The sequence below is a fragment of the Solanum verrucosum genome, unplaced genomic scaffold, assembly GCF_900185275.1.
Source record: "Solanum verrucosum unplaced genomic scaffold, falcon-dt-bn FXZP01000254.1, whole genome shotgun sequence".
Classification (NCBI taxonomy): Eukaryota; Viridiplantae; Streptophyta; class Magnoliopsida; order Solanales; family Solanaceae; genus Solanum; species Solanum verrucosum.
This window is the reverse complement of record NW_026019983.1, coordinates 833,137-853,952: the sequence shown is the minus strand read 5'-3', so window position 1 is coordinate 853,952 and position 20,816 is coordinate 833,137. Positions and strand designations below refer to the sequence as shown.

The 20,816-nt window shown below is 34.7% G+C and overlaps 1 protein-coding gene across 1 annotated transcript; it reads left to right on the top strand.

Annotated features, from left to right (window-relative positions):
* Positions 1–1,768: 1,768 nt before the first annotated feature.
* On the top strand, positions 1,769–9,861 carry LOC125817908 (uncharacterized). The gene is made up of 6 exons (XM_049497414.1): positions 1,769–2,063; positions 7,595–7,658; positions 8,379–8,727; positions 8,849–9,065; positions 9,413–9,705; positions 9,806–9,861. Exons 1-5 carry the CDS (start codon positions 1,769–1,771, stop codon positions 9,673–9,675), a joined length of 1,188 nt encoding a protein of 395 aa, XP_049353371.1. The 3' UTR covers positions 9,676–9,705; positions 9,806–9,861.
* The last annotated feature ends 10,955 nt before the right edge of the window (positions 9,862–20,816 follow it).

Here is a 20,816-nt window from a genome sequence, read left to right as displayed (position 1 = left end):
AAGTTACATCTTGCTCAAAAACAAACATTTTAATATTGTAGAATAACCAAGAGTTTGAGGCAACAAAAAATAAAAGTAAGAAACCAAACTCTAAGTCAAGAATTTTATATACAAAATGGTATAAATATAATTATTTAACTTACTATCGAGTTATCGGTTAACCCACTAAGAAAAAACCTCAAACCGTTAAGAACCGATAATTCGATAACAAAAAAATCAAAACCGTTATCAAAACCATTGAACCAATAACTCATTATTGATAAACCAATAACTTTTTTTTGATTCGGATTATCGGTTTCGGTTCAATTTCGAACGGCCCTAGATACTTTCAAACTTTTAATTTGACTATTATTACTTTACAAAGTTATGTAATTCCAAGGATCTAAAGTAAAAAATATAATAAAACTGTTTTGATTTTTAAATTGGACAAATAAATTAAATATTTATTTTTATCACAGGCCAAATGATATGAAACTAGGGGAGTAATAAATTTGTAAATTTGAATTTCAATAGTAGTAGTATTTAAGAGTTCATTTTTATTAGAATTCATAAAAAAATAAAAAATAAATATTTTTCTGAATTTTGTGTTTCTTCACTCTAGTTACTGCCACCATATTTCACAAAATCTCAAAAGCTCAACCTTTTGTTTGTGTTGGCAACAATGGGCATTTGGCTTTTTCTCCCCTTCTCTTTCTTCTTTTGTTCTTCTTTTACTCTTTACTCTTATCTTTTTCCCTAACCGTCGCCCCTTGTACAACAAAAAAACCCAACTCAGTATTCTATGGCTTTTCTCTCAACCTCTGTTTCTTCCTAAAGCAACAATCTTTTACTATTTTTGAGGTGAGTTACTAGTTACGTGCTTAGTTTGTTTTCTAGAATTCTGGGTTCTTGCCTTTTTTGTTCCTTTTCGAACCCTAAGCTATTTGTTGGAAGTATGATCACTTCATGTGCTGGTTTAATGTTGTATGTTTTTGTTATCGTACATGGTTGTTCTTTGAAAATCAGCAAACCCCATTTCGTTTTTCACCATGTTTGGGTGAATTTGGTCTTTGGTTAGTAATCTTGAGAAAAAAGATCTCTTCTTTGTAGCTGTTGTATTTGAGAGTTTTCTGTAATTAGGTCAGTTTATCTTTGGATTAAGCAAAATTCTCTCTCTGTTTCATTTGGGGTTGTGGTTTGATGTTGTTTTCATTGTTTATATGGTCATCAGGAGCTAATTGTTGGAAAAAATCTCTTTTTTATAGTTGTGTTGCATTTGGGAGTTTTCTGGAATAAGGGCAGTTTATCTTTGGATTAAGCAAAATTCTGACTGTGTTCCATTTGGGGTTGTGGTTTGATACTGTTTTTTCATTGTTTATATGGTCATCAGGAGGTAATGTTGGGAAAAAAATCTCTTCTTTGTGTCTAAGAACTAAGGAGGATTAGTTTGCTCTATGTCTTTTGCTGTCTGTTTATATTAGTAGTCATACTATTGCCCCTATAGTTTCTTGTCCTTCGATTTCTGTTACGATCTGTTGTTCCTTGTACCTTGATTATCATGTTGTTTCTGTAGTCATGTTTTGTGACTAGCTGTCGTTGTTGTTGTTACTGATGATGTTGTTATTATGTGTTGTTTTTTGTACTTCTGTTACTTCTTGTTCAGGACTGCTTTGGATTGTTTTTCCAAAATGATTGTTACCTAAAAATGATTTTTTGTGTTTGTGGATGAGGGTGTTTAAGAGCTGGGCTGTTTTTTGATTAATCCAAACTGTTTCTCTATGGCATCATGATGGATACAAATAGTCATGTATTTATTTCGTGGGAAAAGCGCGTTGTTTCTCAAGGGAAGGACCATCGTGTTGTGCACTACTACTTGAAGGATTCATCAAGGGAGATGATCCTTGTTGTGGTGGGTACTGAAAGAAGTGCAAGGCACATGGTATTTGTTATCTCAGAGGATTATTTGGATGTTTTTGGGCATACAAGTAGCATAAATTCTGAAACAAAGTGGCGTGCAAAGCGAGATATAGTGGAACGGCTGATGTTTTTGATTTCAAAGCATCACAAATCACTACCTATTTCAAGTATGTATAATCATGTAGCAGTCTAAGGTTTCAGTTACATGAGATTTGAAGTATTTGTTTGCGTACATTTCTAGTATTTATTATTTCTGAAGAAGTTGATTATAGATTCTTGGCTGCTGGTTACACACAATCAATTTAGAGACGGCAGATGTCTTATATGTCTAAAAGCAACAATGTTCAAGTTCTGCGAATATCCAAACTTTATCAATGTGATAGGTCAATATCAGTCTCACTTTTTGTGTACTATTCATTGGTTTACAGTGCTTTGCTAATCAATATGTAGATGAAAAAAAAAATCCCATTTTGATGAGTTTGTAGATGAAAGATCTTTTGCTTTCACAGGGAAGAAACTAAATTTTGTTGCGATTATTGTTTCCCTAAAGAAGCCTCCCTCCCGTGGGTTTTGGGGAGGGAGCAGTGGGAGATGGTGAAAAGTTATTTCCAGTTCCATTTTTATTTCGAGATTTTTGTTCCCGACTTCAGTTTTCCAGGCACAAGCTAAATTTTCAATTTAGTTGTGCATCTGGATTTAGCCTAGACTGACTCGAGACAAAGATTTCTTACAACTCGCACCAATAGCGGCACTAAACGTCCGGAGATTGATTGAAAAATCAGGTCCAGCTGAACCTCTCCCCCCCTAACCGCCTATCTACTCGTGTTTGTAGCTCGATCGGAGGTCAAGACTGTGGTCCGACAGAAAAATAAAAGTCATATGTATCAAGTGATACGTGAATTGCTCAGTAGTGTGTACTAATGGTAGTTCTTTGTATCCCTGAGATGAATAATCCTTGTTTGAAGAATAAATGAGAACTTATCCTTCTAAGTAGTTACTTCATTATGTTTTGTTTTTACAAGGAAAGTATAATTTGTGCTCCTTATTTTAACCTCAGTTGCCTGTGTGTTGTTGTTCTTGAAAAACGTGCATTGCACAAGTTTGTGGTTTAGTACAATATTTTGAGAATGAGGCCTTTTTTCTTTGGCTGATTCAAACATTATGAGTCGTTCAATCCTAAAGTCTAAATTACTATGTGATTTGGTCTTTAGTTGTTCCGTTAATTATTGAAACTCGTAAGTTAACATAGAACAGTATTATGAACAATCTCGTGACGTCTTAGCATTAACTACCAGTATATATTAAAGTTGCACCATAACAGTGCAAAAAGACTTTACAAAATCCAAACCAAGCTTAGGCTACTGCTTCACAAGGATACTATGATATCAGCCAATGTTTCAACCTCCTCAACATAGCTTTCTTTACACCAAAAATAAAACAAAAAATTACCCACCATGTTCAAGAATAGTTGCCAATTTCCCAGTCACACGACAATGAATGAGTAAGTGGCTGTTAATTTCTCTAGCAGCTCCTCACAAAAAGCATCTAGAACACAGTTGAAATCTCCTTCTTTGAAGTTTATCTTGTGTGAGGCAAGCATTTCTTCCTACGAGCCAAGAAAAGCACACCACCTTAATTGATTGATCATTCCCTTAAGTTGATGGGACTAAATAGTTATTACAGATAATGTAAATAAAGAAAGAAACTAATAAAATATTACACAATCTCCTAACTGCCTAATTAAAGGGATTAGGAAATATTCTCATAGCTAGACTATTTAATCATACTATATTTAAATATTCTTTATATACACTATCCAAATATACCATAATTAACACTCTCCCTCAAGGTGGAGCATATAAGTCATACGCTCCTAGTTTGCCACAAATATAGACAATTCTGGATCCTCGGAGTGATTATAAAAATATCCGCTAGCTGATCTTTTGAGTTGACAAAACTTGTGGTGATATCGAATGAAGTGACAATCTATCTCAATGTGCTTCATTCTTTCATGGAACACTGCATTAGAAGCGATATGTAATGCAACTTGGTTATCACAAATCAATGTCATCGGTTTAACTCCTCCATCTTCAATTCTTGGAAAAGTTGTCTCAACCACATAAGCTCACATGTAGCTAGTGCCATAACTCAATATTCTGCCTATGCGCTTGATCTAGCTAAGAAAACTTACTTTTTACTTTTTCAAGATATTATATTGCCTCCAATTAGAACACAATAACCTGAAGTGGACCTCATGTCGAAAGGAGATCCTGCCCAATTTGCATCAGAATATCCAACAATGTTGGTGTGTTCCTTATCTTCATATAATAAACCTTGCCTTGGAGAGTTTTTGATATATCGCAGGATGTAAATCACTACATTTTAGTGACTATCACAACGTGATTGTAAAAACTGGCTAACTACACTAACAACAAATGAGATGTCTGCTCGCGTGATCGTAAGATAGTTGAGTTTGCCAACAAGTCTCTGATATTTGCTAAGATCTTTAGAGGCTCCCCTGTCCTGGAATAAGTTTAGTATTTGGATCCATTGTACTAGCCACATGTTTGCAATCCAACATACCACCGTCTTCCAAAATGTCTAAGGAATTTTTCCTTTGAGTTTTAGCAGTACCATGGCCAGATTGTGCCACTTCAATACCTTGAAAGTATTTCAGCTTGCCCAAATCTTTAGTCTGATAGTGACTTGAGAGGTGTTGTATGAGGGGAGGATTGTCCAAGTCCACATAAAGAGACCAAATTCTCATCCCTTTTTCGATGTGTGAATTCTTATGAGCTAGCTTTTGGGGTGTGAGTTAGGTTTAAGGCCTAATTTAACATGGTATCAGAGAAGCCATCTCACCCAATGTTGGGGCCCCCAAAAATCAAAATTGCCCACACACGGGATGCTAAGTACAGGGCGTGAGGTGGCGTGAGCTAGCTTTTGGGGTGTGAGTTAAGCCTATAGCTAATTTAACAAACACATTCCCTGTTGTAAAGCGAAAACAATGTTTTTTTTATTCTAAACCTTAATATCCTACTAGGTCCAATTGAAGATTATTATTTATAATATGCATCTCAAATATGCCACTAATGACCAAGATTTCCAAAAAAATCTTATTTGCAGGAAGTGCCACAATGATAGTATATTTTCAATCTATTCTTGACCTTTATCGCCAGTTCAACTGGTTGAAGTTGTACATAAACTTAATTTCCCTTCAAACTCTAAACCGGGTTATTACCCAGTCAATTGTTTTTGCAATAACTTGGCTATTATCATACTTTTTGATAATATTGTGGATTTTGAGACACCCAACCTTTTGTTGGAATCCTTCCACAAGAGAATCAATAGTACTTCCTCATCCACAATTTTGCCCGGAGGAATTTTGGGATTGGCTTATGACTCAACTAGTGGTGACTATAACATCATTGTTATTCACGATGTCAAATATAGTGGCGGCTGAATTTTGTTGAATTTTATGTCCCCTAATATAGCTCGTGATCATTTATATAGACTTTGGTTTGATTTGCTTGGTAAATGTTGTCATAATATTGTTTCCATATTTCAACAATGAATTCTTTGTTCTTCTTGATGGTTATATGCACATGAAGAATTTATAGTGTATGTGCTCATTGAAATCAAGAAGTCTAAGTAACTAAGTTTGCAAAATACGGTGTCTCTTTTTATAATAACCCAAATTTTAATGAGGGATTAATTGGTAATTTTAACCCAACATAAATAATAATGATAATAATAATAATAATAATAATAATCTTATTGCATAGGAGCGGGGGGTTTTACCCTGTGCGCACCCAAAAGGTAGCGGCTGCGGGTTTCCCTTGTCATAAAAAAAATAAAAAAATAATAATAATTAAGAGAGTTAAAAGGAGTGGGCCAAGCCCATTATCCTATTAGGGCAATTGATTCCTTAAATTTTGGGAGAAAAGAAATGAACTCATTGAGAAATGTTTTGTGGAGTTCAAGGACGGCAAAGAAGAATTTCATAGACTACTGTTTCGGGTGATAAGCTTCAGGTATTGGCATAAAATTTGACTTATGGTGGTTTATATGTTGTAGACATACAGTATATGTGTTGCATGAATTTGCAGAAAGTTATCATAGCCCTTACCTTTATGATGATTGGTTAATGATTGAAGGACAAATGATTTGACAATGATTGGTGGTTAGTGAAATTGTATTTGTAATATTGGGTTTAAAATCTACTGTGGGAAAACCATGTATTTTTTCAGTGATGCAGTTTAAATTTCACCACTTCTAACTAGAAGATATTAGGATTAAGAAGTGATTGGATAATAATGAAAGAGAGAGATATCGTAAATGTAAAAGTATTGAGACTTGACCTTGGCTAGCGTAATATTTTTGCATAGATTGAGGTAATTGGAGGTTGTTTGGTTGGTGTTTATTCATTGCAAGGTTGGGAAACTCATGATTAGCAAGGTAAATGAGACTTTGAGGTTTGGTGCTTGCTTTCTAAAATTTGCTTTTAAAATGTGTTTTGTCTGCCTGATCAATATGTTGGGACACGTGTGTGCTTGGCAAAATCGGTGGTCTTTGACGAACCGCATATATGTTATTTTGAGAAGAATATAAAAAAATATTTAATAAGTGATTTGTGGTGTGGCGTGATCTCTTACCATGGCGTTGGGGAGTTGGATATTTTTCCTTCGCTGTCGTGATATAGTTACTTGGGGCATACATACGCTACCGTAGTATGTTAGGGACCTTGTACATGATGCTCTGGTTTACGTTTGGAACATTATATATACTGCCGTGAAATTGTTAGGGCTAGATTGATCTCCTTTATGTGGATTGAGTTGAAATATGTAATGTCATTTTTGAACATTTGTTTGGACCTATTGAGCATTATATAATAAAATATATTTCTAGTTACCCTTGTCTCAAAAAAAATAATAAAATATATTTCTATCCATATCATTCATGTGTTTGTTGTGTGGTTATATTTTTTAACATTTGTTCAAAGGGTATTAAAGTAGCGGGTCGAGGATCTTATTTAGGTATATTTATGTATTGCATGCATATATTTTTGTGGAGGGTGAGACTGTTGGCTGACGGGTTCGCATCAGTTCTGTTTCTTAGGTGAGCCTGCACATTAATCATCGAGGAAGTTGTTTCATCTCTATCTATTTTATAGCGAATGTCTTCTTTTTCTTGGGGTTTGCATACCTGATAGCTGAACTCATGTAATTATATTAGATGCTCCATGGTCTTATTGTGGGATTTGGGCTAGATAATTAGTCTTTGAGTAATCGTTGAGTTAATAGATGGATTATGGAGTTTCATTGGATAATTGTTATCCATTTATTGATTATTATTAATGTGCTAGACTTGCACGTAATTTCTCAAAGTGCTTATATAATTGGGTAAGTGAATGGATAATTGGTTCGCCCGCAAGGTGGTGTCAGTCATGTCTAAGGGGTATTTTGGGATGTGACATTTATCACACGGGTAAACCCTCTACCACTTCACAAACACTTTCTTGTGTAATTGTTGCAGTTGGTTTATATGTTGCAAAGTTGCTTATGTTTTTGAGTTGTTGATGTTGTATACAATTGGATCTCTGTAGAAAGAATGCAACGCCTAGTTGTTACAAATTATTTTTGTCTTAACTTTAATCTCCTTTGCGTTATAGTATATTTGACTTCCCTTTAACTTGTAGATACCCCGACAAGTGAAAGAAGAAGAAGTGTTGTAATGGCTGGTCACTTAGCTGATGAGGTCTCAAATATGTTGATCTACTTTTTTTTATACTAGTTACAACTTTTTTAACTACAGTTACTGAATGGGAAGTATCTATTCCAGGTACAGCTTCCTAATAAATTGAAAGCAAAAAAATCAAATATTTTGTGGTCAGGTACTGCTTGGACCTGCGCCAAGCAACGTACGCATTATCCTTCTTTTAGCAGAAATGGAACTACAATAACTGTAAGCACTCGGTAGCATTAAATCAGCTTCTTGATCTCATATTTCTTTTCCTTTCTCGTGTAATCTCTTAGTTTTCTACAGGTTAATTCCTTTGCTATATTCTCGGTCGAAGAAGAAAGTCAGCACCTAGGTTACTTGGAAGACTTTTATGAGAATAAAAAGGGACAAAAAAAAGCGAAGGTTCGGTGTTTCGAACATTTTCAGGACATCAAGTGTGCACTTCCCGAGCTTGACGGACACCCTAGAGAAGTACTTATCACGTCTCATGTTGAGGTGATCCAAGCGAATTGTATTGATGCTCTTGCTACAGTTTTGACTCTAGGAGATTATGACAAATATATCTCTTTTGTCCCAAAAAATTTGTCCTCTGGTGTCTATATGTGCTATAGGGAAATAAAATACCAGGTCCTGCTATTCTCTCTGAATGAATTGGAGGGCTACTATAGTCAAGCGATATTTACCGTGTCGCGCAGTCAACAAGCCTAGCTTAAGTCAAAGGGTCATATGTTGCACGAAGTAAAACATATTACCCGAGAAGATCCTCCAACTCAAAGACTTAGGGGGAGTAGAAGTGTTGGCAAGAGTGGTATAAGAAAGCCAATTCCTGGTAACCCGATAAGAAAAGTCGAACCACCAACTTGCCTAATGTTAAACATAAAATTTCCAAGCATAGTACCAGTTGGAATTCAGCGTGTTGAGCCTCAATATAAGTTGTCTATTGAAGTTGGTGACAACTTAGAGGTTCTTTGCCAGGATAGTGGCTTAAGAGGTTGTTGGTTCAGGTGTAAAGTCTTAGAGGTATCACAAAAACGTATGAAAGTTCAATATGATGACATCGAGGATTGTGATGCTCCTGAAAAGCTCGAGGTACCTTAAACTGTGACTATAACTTCAATTTATATACTATAATTTATGATCTACTTGCATCTATTGACTTGTCCGTTCTCCCTTCACTCTCTTTCCTCATCACCTTTGCTTGATTTTATAGGAATGGGTTCCTTCCTATAGAGTTGCAGGCTCTGAAAAATTGGGCATGAGATGCACAGGACGCCTCACAGTTAGGCCTCGGCCTCTAGAGGATTCTTCTGACTACTCTTTTGAAATAGGAGCTGCAGTTGATGCTTGGTGGTCTGACGGGTGGTGGGAAGGTGTTGTTGCTGAAATTAATGTCTGTGGAAGCGGTCATCATCAGGTTTATTTCCCTGGTAAGAAATAATAGCCAAAAACGCACCCAAAAAACTAAAAAGTTAAAATAGAAATAGAAAACAAGGAAAAAAAAGAGAATTCTTGTTTATCGGTTGATGCCTAGCAACTTTGAGTAAGGATAACTCAACAGCCAATGGATGTAAAATTGAAGTCTCTAATTAGTTTCAATTCTTACTTGAAATCATATGTCTAAGCTCAGTATTGCCATAAATTGGCTTTCCAACTCTGCAGTGGAAAATTTTTTAAACAGTAGGCCTAGCTTCAGGCTCATTTGTTGTTTAAATTTTAATGATCGATGTTGGTCATGGCCTGATGCCCCAATGTTCTTTTTTTCTCTCAATCATAGGCGAGAACATGCTATTGGAGATTCAAAGGAAGAACCTGAGGACTTCAAGTGATTGGATAAATGACAAATGGGTTGAAGTTAAGGGAAAGAAAGATATAAAGTCGTTCGTAAGCTCGAGTTTAACTGATTTATCCAAATGCAGGATCAAACAACACGGGAACTGTGAAAATAAGATGGTTCCGAAGCTTGTGGCAATGAAGACAACAAACTGTCAATTTCTAAACAATCAGCTGAGAAGCAAGACAATGATGCTCCTAAACTAAAAAGGCGATGATGTATTGATTTTCTTGCAGGTAACAAACTGATTTTAGACAATTCTACAAGTGATAATGCTGGCGTCTAAGAGTTGGTCAGTTTTTTTCCGATAATGGTGAAATGCTTTTGGCACTGTAGGTAAATATTGACTTGTAAGTATCTCTCAACGGTGCTCGACCATGAAGGATCTGACCTCTACCCGAGTCCGAGCCACGTAGCTGGTGGATCGCAATTCTTCTTGTTCGATTGGTTCTGTTAAATTATTCATACAACAGTAGCAAACATTAAAATTTGCACTTCTTTACATGTTAAGTTATGAATCATAATTTAATCACTGTGAAATTGATACCTCACTAGGAAACTCTTTTCTTTTGATGTCATTAACATCATGAGAGAGATTCTTTTTCTAGTGAGCTGACATATTTTCTATATTTAATAATTTAAAGAAGTTTTATATGAGCTATTTTAAGAAGATCCATAACAATCTTACTTCATGCTTCACAATTTGGTTAGTTATCACGATTAAGAAGCTCATTATGTCTAGGTATCGGGATACTATAGTTAAAAGGACACTCCTATAGGAAAAAATAGTATTTTTAATTGCAATGTTATGAATTTATTTAAATTGTTAAAAACTGCTTAGGAACTCTAGGTATGTGAGTTTTGCAACACATATCCAGTCCCAAACCTTGATAAAAGATAAGCCAAAGAGGGTTGTACTAGGTGGAGAGCAGTTTAAAATAATCAGCTAAATGATTCCTTTGAATATTGCATTCAGGTCTGTATAGAGGTGAATTGATACAATAGGATTTATATAGCTGTGATTTAACTAGATCATTTCCTTGGTCTTCTTCCAGAAGAAACATAAGATGGATATAAGTCCACAAAATATAGTTTTATCTTCTAATTCATATGTATTGACTTGTTTCTAGTCAATGAGCTTTTAATGTTGGGGGAGACTGGAGAGGGAGACTCCAAGGCAGAGCCAGATTTTGAAGTTTATGGGTCTCGGATTCTAGTCTTTTTAGTTATTGGCTAAGTTGCACAAACTCTTCACTTTCGATGCCGCACCCATGTCGGATTCTCCTAAAACGCACTACTTCTGGAGAATCTTACACCGGTCGACATTTTTGAGAGTTCGAGCAACATAGGTTATTGGGTTCTAAATAATAATTTGCACATAGTCAATGAATATTTGAAAAATAGAGGAAAGATGGCGCCTCTGAAGGTTAGATACACCATTGGGACTACTGAGATAGTAAGTAATGGTTGTATTTATTTTGTGTCTACCACGAGTGTAGTCAAACACGTGGAAGTGGGCATTTTGGCAACACACTTGCACCATTTATTGTACTCAATTCTTTGGTAAAGATTTATGCAATCTAAAGTTATTGTGGGTTGGCCGAATTTGTGATAGAAACTCTAGTTCCGCCCTTAGAGGGAGTTTCCGTCAGTACTTAGATACCATAAGGGCTCATACTATTTTAGTGGACATTTTGGACATAAAAATGGGAATTTGAAAAATAAAAAGAAGTGGTATTTGAAAAAAAGTTGAAAAGTGGTAATTGGAGTTGTGTTTGGACATGAATACAACTTGGAAAAATGTTGAATTTTTGCGAGTGATTTGGAGTGAAAAAGTGAAAACATGTGTATTGTAAGTTGTAACAATTCTATGCACAAACATGATTCTGGTATGCAATTATGAAAATTATTCATGGCCAAACATGCCCTTAAAGACTTGGACGGGAAGATGTTTGAAAGAATAGCTAAAGGGGGAAACTTCAATCTCTCAATTAGTTTTTTTTTTATGAATATCTATCTTCCTTCCGTTGTTTCTACCATAAGGCTATGTGCGGTATGATGGAAAATATTTTCCAATGAAGTATTAGATTACCTGAATCTTTACCAAAAGAATTGAGTGCAATGAAGGGTGACATTGTGTAATATCAAAATGCACACTTCCATGTGTTTGATTGCACATGTGGTAGACACAAAATAAATACTACCATTTCTTAATATCTTAGTAGTCTCAATGGTTTATTTAACCTTCTAAGTCCATCTTTCCTCTATTGTCGATTATAATAGTGTTTGCGGAGAGACCGAGGTAAAAGTTTGCATTTAACGATTAAAATAAATAAATTGAGGTAAAAGTTTCCTTCTACATCTATGCCATCCTTTTTTTTCCACATAAAGGCCTAGAATGTATATCTTCCTTTTTCCAATTACAGTCGATTTTAACTATTTGACAGAAAAGGGAAGGGGGGTTTTCATTTCTAGACCCTTTGTTTAATCAGTTCTTGCTATAATTGATAGGCGAGATAACTGGTGAAGAATGTAGGTGTTGATGCTATTCTCCTTTTTTTTTTCTTGATAGCGAATAAATCTTTTGTGTAGGTTTCGCATATAAGTTGATGGCATCCTTGCTCAAATGTGCAAGGGAGCAGTCTCACCTCTTTCAACTTCCATCCTGAACGGGAAAGGGGCTCAACGCAAGAAAATAATCCTGGAGGTGCAATACTTCCTTGAGGAAAGAGAAGGTCAATTGGCTCTAAGTTGGGCGGTGGGAGAAAGGGAGTCGAGGGTCTATTGAAAGTAGTCTCTCTATCTCTACGAGGTAGAGTTAAGGGCGGTTTGGGATTACATTGGGTATGTTGTTGTTGTTGTTGCAATGGGGATGTTTTATGTAGCATTCAACGAATGATGAAGTCTTCCTTCTCAAAAAGGTAATAATAATAAGGTCACAAAATGTCTGATTGTGATCTTGCTTCTGTCTGGCTGTGATCTGTTGCATTTCCAAGTAGGGTCGAATCTTTAATAGGCCTAGTTGATCAATACTAGTTGGCCCCTTGCTTCTTGCACCATTTTGGATTTTCACTCAAACAATAAACCTTTTCTCTTTATTTGGTTTTACATTTCGATGTTGCAAAGATATATTGTATTGAATGCATTGTATGCAGTTTGGATCTTCTTTTTATCTTTTTCTTCTCTTTTTTATTTTTCGTTTATGCATTTATATATGATCCTTAATATCATGCATGTTTGGTAATCTTATTAATGTTAATGCATTTTTGAACTTCCTCTGCATGTTTTGCTTTTAATTGACCTTGGTGTATATGTTATGTATTGTGCTTTGATGTTCATTTACCTTTAAGTACGATCCCAATTAATTTCTACCTGATTTTAGAGTAGATTTTCTTTAAAGAAATGTAGGCCAGGTGGTTGAATTGATTCTTCAAATTTGGGAGAAAAGGAACAACTTATTGACAAATGTTTTGTGGCACCCAAGGTTGTGGCCTAGTGTTTAGTGGTTGAGAAACCTAAGGTCTTAGATTCAAAAGTCAGTGGAGACAAAAGAACACTAGGTGATTCTTCTCATCTGTCTGAGCCTTGTATATTATAGATTTATAGTATATATGTGGCATGAATTTGCATAAAGTTATCATAATCCGTACCTTATAATGATTAGCTAATGATTAAAGGACAAAGGATTTGACAATGATTGGTAGTTAGTGAAATTGGATTTGTAATATTAGCTTTAAAATCTACCATGAGAAAACCATATTTTTTTCAGTGATGCAGTTTAAATTTCACCACTTCTAACTAGAAGACATTAGGATTATGTGGTGATTGGATAATAATGAAAGAGAGAGATATAACTATAGTAATGATTGTAAATGTAAAAGTAAAAATAGTGACTTCATTAGCATGAGGAACGACTTATTGACAGTATTTGAAGCTCTTTTGTTTTGGCAATTATGAGGTTTAGCATTCTTAGAGAATTTTAATGTTTAAGTCACTGTGATGGCTATTTGAAGCAACTGGTTATGCACATTAGTTCCCTGCAATTTATGGTTTTCACTTAGATTTGTTTTTACGCAGTTGGAGTACTTTTTTGGAATATAAGTGTTAATATATTGGACTAAATTTTCTCCTATTAAGTTTCAACAGTGAAGCTAAGATATTTTACCTTTTAATTCTTAGATTAAGGTGTGAGATGTTAAGGTTTAGCTCACTCCTTAGTCCTTACCTACATGTCTATGCAGATATTTTTGTGGAGGGTGAGACTAGTGAGGAACGAGTCCGTTCGTGTCGATTCTGTTGTTAAGGTGAGCCCTTCCATTATTTGTGGAGGTTGCTGTTTCAGCTCTATCTATTTTATAGAAAATTTCTTTTTCTTGGGGTTTGCATGCCTGGCAACTAAACTCATATAGTCCTATTAGATGCTCTATGGTCTTATTGTGGGATTTGGGCTAGATAATTAGTCTTTGAGTAATCATTGAGTTAATAGATTGATTATGGAGTTTTGTTGGATTATTGTTCTCCATGCATTGATTATTATTTATTTGCTAGACTTGCACAAATTGCTCAAAGTGCTTGCATAATTGGGTAAGTAAATGGATAATTGGTTCGCCCGACAGGCGGTGTAAGTGGATGCCAGTCATGTCTAAGGGGTATTTTTGGGATGTGACATTTATCACACGGGTAAACCCTTTACCACTTCACAAACAATTTCTTGTGTAATTGTTGCAATTGGTTTATATGTTGCGAAGTGTTTTTGAGTTGTTGATGTTGTATACAATTGGATCTCTGTAGAAAGAATGCTACAATTAGTTGTTATAAAATTTTTTTATCTTAACTTTAATCTACTTTACATTATAGTAAATTTGACTTCCCTTTATCTTGTAGATACCCCGACAAGTGAAAGGAGAAGAAGCGCTGTAATGGCTGGTCACTTGGCTGATGAGGTCTCAAATATGTTGATCTACTTTTTTTTTGTATTAGTTTCAACTTTTTTAACTTCAGTTACTGAAGGGGAGAATATCTGTTCCAGGGACAGCTTCCTAATAAGTTTAAAGCAAAAAAATCAAATATTTTGTGGTCAGGTACGTACTGCTTGGACCTGCGCCAAGCAACTTACACATTATCCTTCTTTTAGTAGAAATGGAACTACAATAACTGTAAGCACTCTGTAGCATTAAATCAGTTCCTTGACCTCATATTTCTTTTCCTTCCTCGTGTAATCTCTTAGTTTTCTGCAGCTTAATTCCTTCACTATAATCACAGTCGAAAAAGAAAGTCAGTACCCAGGTTACTTGGAAGATTTTTATGAGAACAAAAAGGGACAGAAAAGAGTTGAGGTGTGGTGTTCCGAACATTTTCAGGGAGTCCATTGTGTAATTCCAAAGCTTGAGGACCACCTAGAGAAGTACTTATCACGTCTCATGTTCAGGTGATCCGATTCGATTGTATTGATGCTCTTGCTACAGTTTTGACTCCCAGAGATTATGAGAAATATATCTCTTGTCTCATAGTTAACAAGCCCAGCTTAAGTCAATGGGTCATATGTTGCACGAAGTAAAAGATATCACCCGAGAAGTTCCTTTAACGCAAGGACTTAAGGAGAGTAGAAGTGTCAGTGAGAGTGACCATTCTGGTATCAGAAAACCAATTCCTGGTAACCAGATAGCAAAATCTGAACCACCAACTTGCCTGAAGTTAAAGATTAAATTTCCCAGCATTGGACCGGTTGGAATTCAGTATGCTGCCTTTTAAAGTTGGTGACAACTTGGAGGTTCTTTGCCAGGATAGTGGCATGAGAGGTTGTTGGTTCAGGTGTAAGGTCTTAGAGGTATCACAAAAATGTATGCAAGTTCAATATGATGACATCCAGGATTGTGATGGTTCTGAAAAGCTCTAGGTACCTTAACTTTTGCGACCCCTATTAATTACTAGCTGATTTTAGAGTATATTTTCTTTAAGGAAATGTAGAAATTTTTTTTCATTTTGATGGTTATATGTACATGTAGAATTTAAATCTTATGTGCTCATAAAGATTAAGATTACCCCATAGCCGTCTATGGAATTATCGGCGTTGAACTTGGTTCTTTTAGCTGAACCCCCAGTAAATTGTTGTATAAGCTGCAAAGTTGCTTGTGTTTTTGAGTTGTTGATGTTTTATACAATTGGATCTTTGTAGAAAGAATGTGAAGGCTAGTAGTTATAGATTACTTTTATCTCATCTTCTATCTACTTTACATTATAGTAAATTTGACTTCCCTTACCTTCTAGATACCCCAAGAAGTGTGTTAATGGCTGGTAGCTAGATAGCAAAAGCCAAACCAACTTACCCAAAATTGAAAATAAAATCTCGAAGCATAGGATCGGTTGGAATTCAGCTTGTTGAGCCTTAATATAAGCTGGCTTTTGAAGTTGGTGAAAACTTAGAGGTTCTTTGCCACGATGATGGCATGACAGGTTGTTAGTTCAGGTGTAAGGTAGGTTACAGGTATCACAGAAACGTCTAAAAGTTCAATATGATGCATCCAGGATTGTGATAGTCCTGAAAAGCTCGAGATACCTTGAAATCATATGTCTAAGCTCAACATTGTCGTAAATTGGCTTTCTAACTCCACAATGGAAAACATTTTCAATAGTAGGCCTAGCTCTTGGCTAATTTGTTGTCCGGAGTTTTGCCTGATGCCTCAAGTTTTTTTTTTTTTTGTTTCAATAAAAGGCGAGAATATATTATTGGAGAAACAAAGGAAGAACGTGAGGACTTGAAGAGACTGGATAGATGGCAAATGGGTTGAAATTGAGAGAAAGAAAGATATAAAGTCGTTCATAAGCTCGAGTGTATCCAAGTATAAGAAGCTGGGAACTGTGAAAATCAGATGGCTCCCAAGCTTGTGGCATGATCTTAGGCGTATTTATATGCCTAATTTGCCCATAAATGCCCACGTTGGGGTGGAATTTAAGAATAATCTTGAGGCTATTGGCTTTGTCTTGTCGAACTTGCTATGATTGTGCACTAAAACATGTGATTAGGTGTTGCAGGAACTTTCAAGGTGATTGGAGTCCATTCGAGAAAAGGGGAAGCGAGGAAGCACGAAGATAAACTGAGGAGCAAGGCATTGTGGCACATTGCCTGGCGCGAGGCGCCAAGGCCACACCTACAGGCGAGCTTCCCCGCACTGCCTGGCGCGGCGCGCCACAACTTTAACTATTGAAAGCTCTTGTTGGCGCACTGTCTGGTGTGGCGCCCCAGCTTGTGTCCGACGTGCTCAACGAAAATATAATTAATTAGGATTCCTTGTTAAACCTGAATTAGAAATACTTTTCCTAAACTCTATAAATAGGACCTTAGGGTTATTATTTGGGGTTCGACTATTTTTTGGTGTGCGAGAGCAATGAGTAAAGTTTTGTAATAGGTTTCAATTCTCCAACGACTCTTCTTTATTTTGGAAATCGCATGAGTATTATTTTGCGGTTTTTGAATATTATGAGTGACTAAACGCTCTTGTTCTGGGGTTGTAGCTACAGATTGCTTGTTGAAGTATTGATGACTTTGCATTAATTTATGGTAGTCACGTTTAAGTTACTTTTATATTCTTGTTTTTAGTATTTCATGCTTGATCACCATAGAAATAAATTTCTTGTCTACTCTTAAACTCGGACGTAGATAGACCAACGAATATAGAAAGCTTGATCTTCCATTAAGTTGAGTTGATTTGTGTTTAGGAGTGACGTCCGGACGAACACCTAGCTTGGTTAATAAACATGATGAAATATAAATGCTCGCCAATTAGGATTGTCTATCCCTGCTCAACGATGTAGTTAGACAACTAATTGGAGTAGGCGATTAGAGGTCGGGAGACCATAATCATATAATTAACCCTGTAATTCCTAAATTAGCTCATTGCCTCAGATACGATACATGAAATCCAATGCATGTTGCAGCCCTAGAATTGTCTCCTACTTGCTTAAAACCTCAATTTGAAGTCGTTCACATTAGTTACTTTATTCATTGTATTAGTCGTAGTAGTAATACACAACACTAAACCTCTTTCAAAGTTACTTTTGTCGAATTGTGGAATTGGGTTAATAAATTTAAGTAGATCATAAGCCCTTTGGGAACGATAACTCGTTTCTAAAAGAAATTATATTACTTGCGCGACCACGTACACTTGCGTGTGCAATTGGGAGCAACATGGCCCCTGAATACAAGGACTGATTTCAGACAATTCTACGAGTGTTAATGCTGATGTCTAGGAGTGGTCAATTTTTTTCGATAATGGTGAAATGCTTTTGGCATTGTGGGTAAATATTTTGACTTGTAACTAATTCTCAGTGCTGGATTTTCCTTTGTAAACTTACAACAAAACATGGAAAAGACACCTTAAAAGAGCTATAAGCAAGCACTTTATTTAATCATATGATTAAGCAACAAAGAAAGGTAAGAAAAGAAACATCATTATATTTCAATAGTTTTTGCAAACTAAAATTGCATTTTAAGTTTCCATCATAGAGAAGGAAACTAGGGGGATTGAAATGCATCCGGACGCACATCGCTACTGTCAAATTGATTTTCATCTTAAATTACATCATTCACGCATTCTTCAGTCATAGGAGTAAGAGGAGGAGTAGGCACATTGCCTTGGCCTTTACTAGCTTCAACTTGGATTTGTCTAGCTTCAAGTTCCCTTTTAAGATCAATATTTATACTATTAAGAGAAGAAAAAGAATTAAGATTAAAAAACCATGATGTATGTGGATACAAATAAATACAAAATGTTCAATAATATACCTTTGTATATCTGCAAGAATATCTTGCAACTGTTCATACTGACAATAAAGCCATCTACTGGATCAGTCACAATGGCGAGCTCTCTAAGTCTATTAGAGATCCAAACATTTCTTCTATCAGGTGTGATCTGAGTCAAATAGCTCTCTAAAATATTTTCACTTCCGTAGAGTATGAAAATCTTTAAACACTTATTTGTAAACTAGTGACAATAGCCCGTGCAGTGCATGGGCCCAATATCTATTATTTTTTGTCCTAATATATGTGGCACAGATAAAATATGGTAAGTTATTTAAATTTACCTACATTACTGGTCACTTTGTCCTAATTTATGTGATATGGATAAAATTAAGTTGTTAATTATTATTATTTATAATACTTTTTTGGTAATTTTAAAATGATATATGTTATTTTTTATGTCCCAATATATGTGACCCTGATAGAATTCTGAGAGTCAACTTATTTTATTATATATCTTTTAAATATTTTAAGTAATTTGTAAATGATTTATTAAGAAAATTTTTAAGTCATTTATAAATAGTAGAATGCCCATCATAAACTCTCTTTTATTATATAGTAGAAAGAATAGAAAATAATAAGAGAAAAATCTAGTAATTCCACATGTCAAGTTAATGGATGGCCTCAACTCCCACTTATATAATTAAAAAATAACAAAATCAAGTAATCCAAACCTGCTCAAGTGTCATTTGGTAGCTTGTCCTAATTTTCTACGTCTGATTTCGCTTTTGTCAAATGTTGCTGATACATATATATATGACATATAATATAAAATACAAATTTCATATTTATGTGAAATATTTTTTGGGCTGCAACTGTCTGTGCTGAAGAGCAGGAGCGGCTCAACAAATCTTGTGGCCTAAGGCAAAATTATATTAAGAGGCCCTTAAATTTATTTTATAAAATTTATACACTAACAAGAAAATCTATTTTCTACCCAATAGATTAATCATTTAAGATAAAAAATATCAAATTTCACACAAAAAAAAGAAATGAAGAAGAGTACAAAAAATAAAAGTGATGGATTATCGATGTTAAGCTTCAAAACTCAAATAAAATTTTTAATTTGGCTATCATCACAAATAAGAAAAAGAAAAGAACGTACATAACTTAATAGTTGAAGTTTTGAGCATGGATAGTAACAAAAATATCCAAATTTATGATCAATTTAAATGATATAATTCTTTTTAAATGATATAATTCATTCCATTAAGTAGCACTCATTGGTGAATATCTAAAACAAATTATAAAATTTTCATATAATATATTAAATTAAAACAAAACAATAAAAACTTGTGCATGAATATTTTTGTGTTCACGTAGTTTAAGAAAAGATTGAAAAAAAATCATTATGTTATCAATATATAACTTAGTTCCAATATAAAAAGGATATAATATAAAATTTGAAGTTAAAACAAATATATCAAATAATGAGTGAAAATATTATGAAAATTTATGAACTTATTGGTAAAAAATACTCTCAAACAAATAAAATAAAAAATATACCATAACAATTTTATTTATATAAATTATATTAATATATAATAAAATTAATAATAATAATTTAAACAAATTTGGGGCCTTCAAATTTTTGAGGCCTAAGGCAATGGCCTCACTGGCCAAGCCTTAGAGCCGCCCCTGCTGAAGAGAGAAATTTGTTATAAAACCCTTATATAAAACTACAAATTGTATGTTTTCAAATTATAGTGGCTTATCGTAAATACAAATCATGTGTTTGCCTCGTTTCCCTTATTTTTATCTTATTAATAAGGAAAAACAAACCTACATGAAGCTTTAACCGCCAGGCCAAGTAGCCCATACATGAGGGAGTAAATTTATAATTAAATAAACGTAATCAATGGTTTATATGCGTGTGCGTGTGTGCAACAAATAATTTGACACGTTGAACAATCTAGGACATAGGCATTCACTTCCAAGCGGATATGATGGACATCCTCGGTAAGTTACTTGTGCGATCTCTTTTTCGATTTAAATATGTTTCAAAGTTTTGAAAGACATTAATTTTTGATCATTACTTTAAGTTGAATCATCTCAATTCTCAATTATGCAAAAAATGACCAAAAGTTTCTTATTTACCAAAAAGGCCATGTATTGTCCATCTATTCTTATCCAAGATGTACAAAAACTTGATTACTCTTTCAACTATACACAATTAGGTTGTAAATTTTATTCTTGTTGTGATGGCTATTTCTTTTTTTGATTGCTTCTGTTGGACGTATCTACTATGGAACCCCTCAATGCTACTTCTTTGTCCGAATTTTTTACTCCAAGGTTGTATATGTGGATTGGCATATGAATTATGATGACAATAAAATCCTTAAGATTGATAGGAATCATGTGGTTTGTTGTGAAGTATCTAATGATATACAACTGGTTAAGAATATACAAAAACATAATTGCCCTTCAAACTCTAAATATGGTAATGCACAATCAATCAATAACTTGGCTATTATCAAGATTTGTGAAACATCCATATTTTTGTTATGAAATTCCTCCCCTAGAGAAATCAATTGTTCTTCCGCACCTATA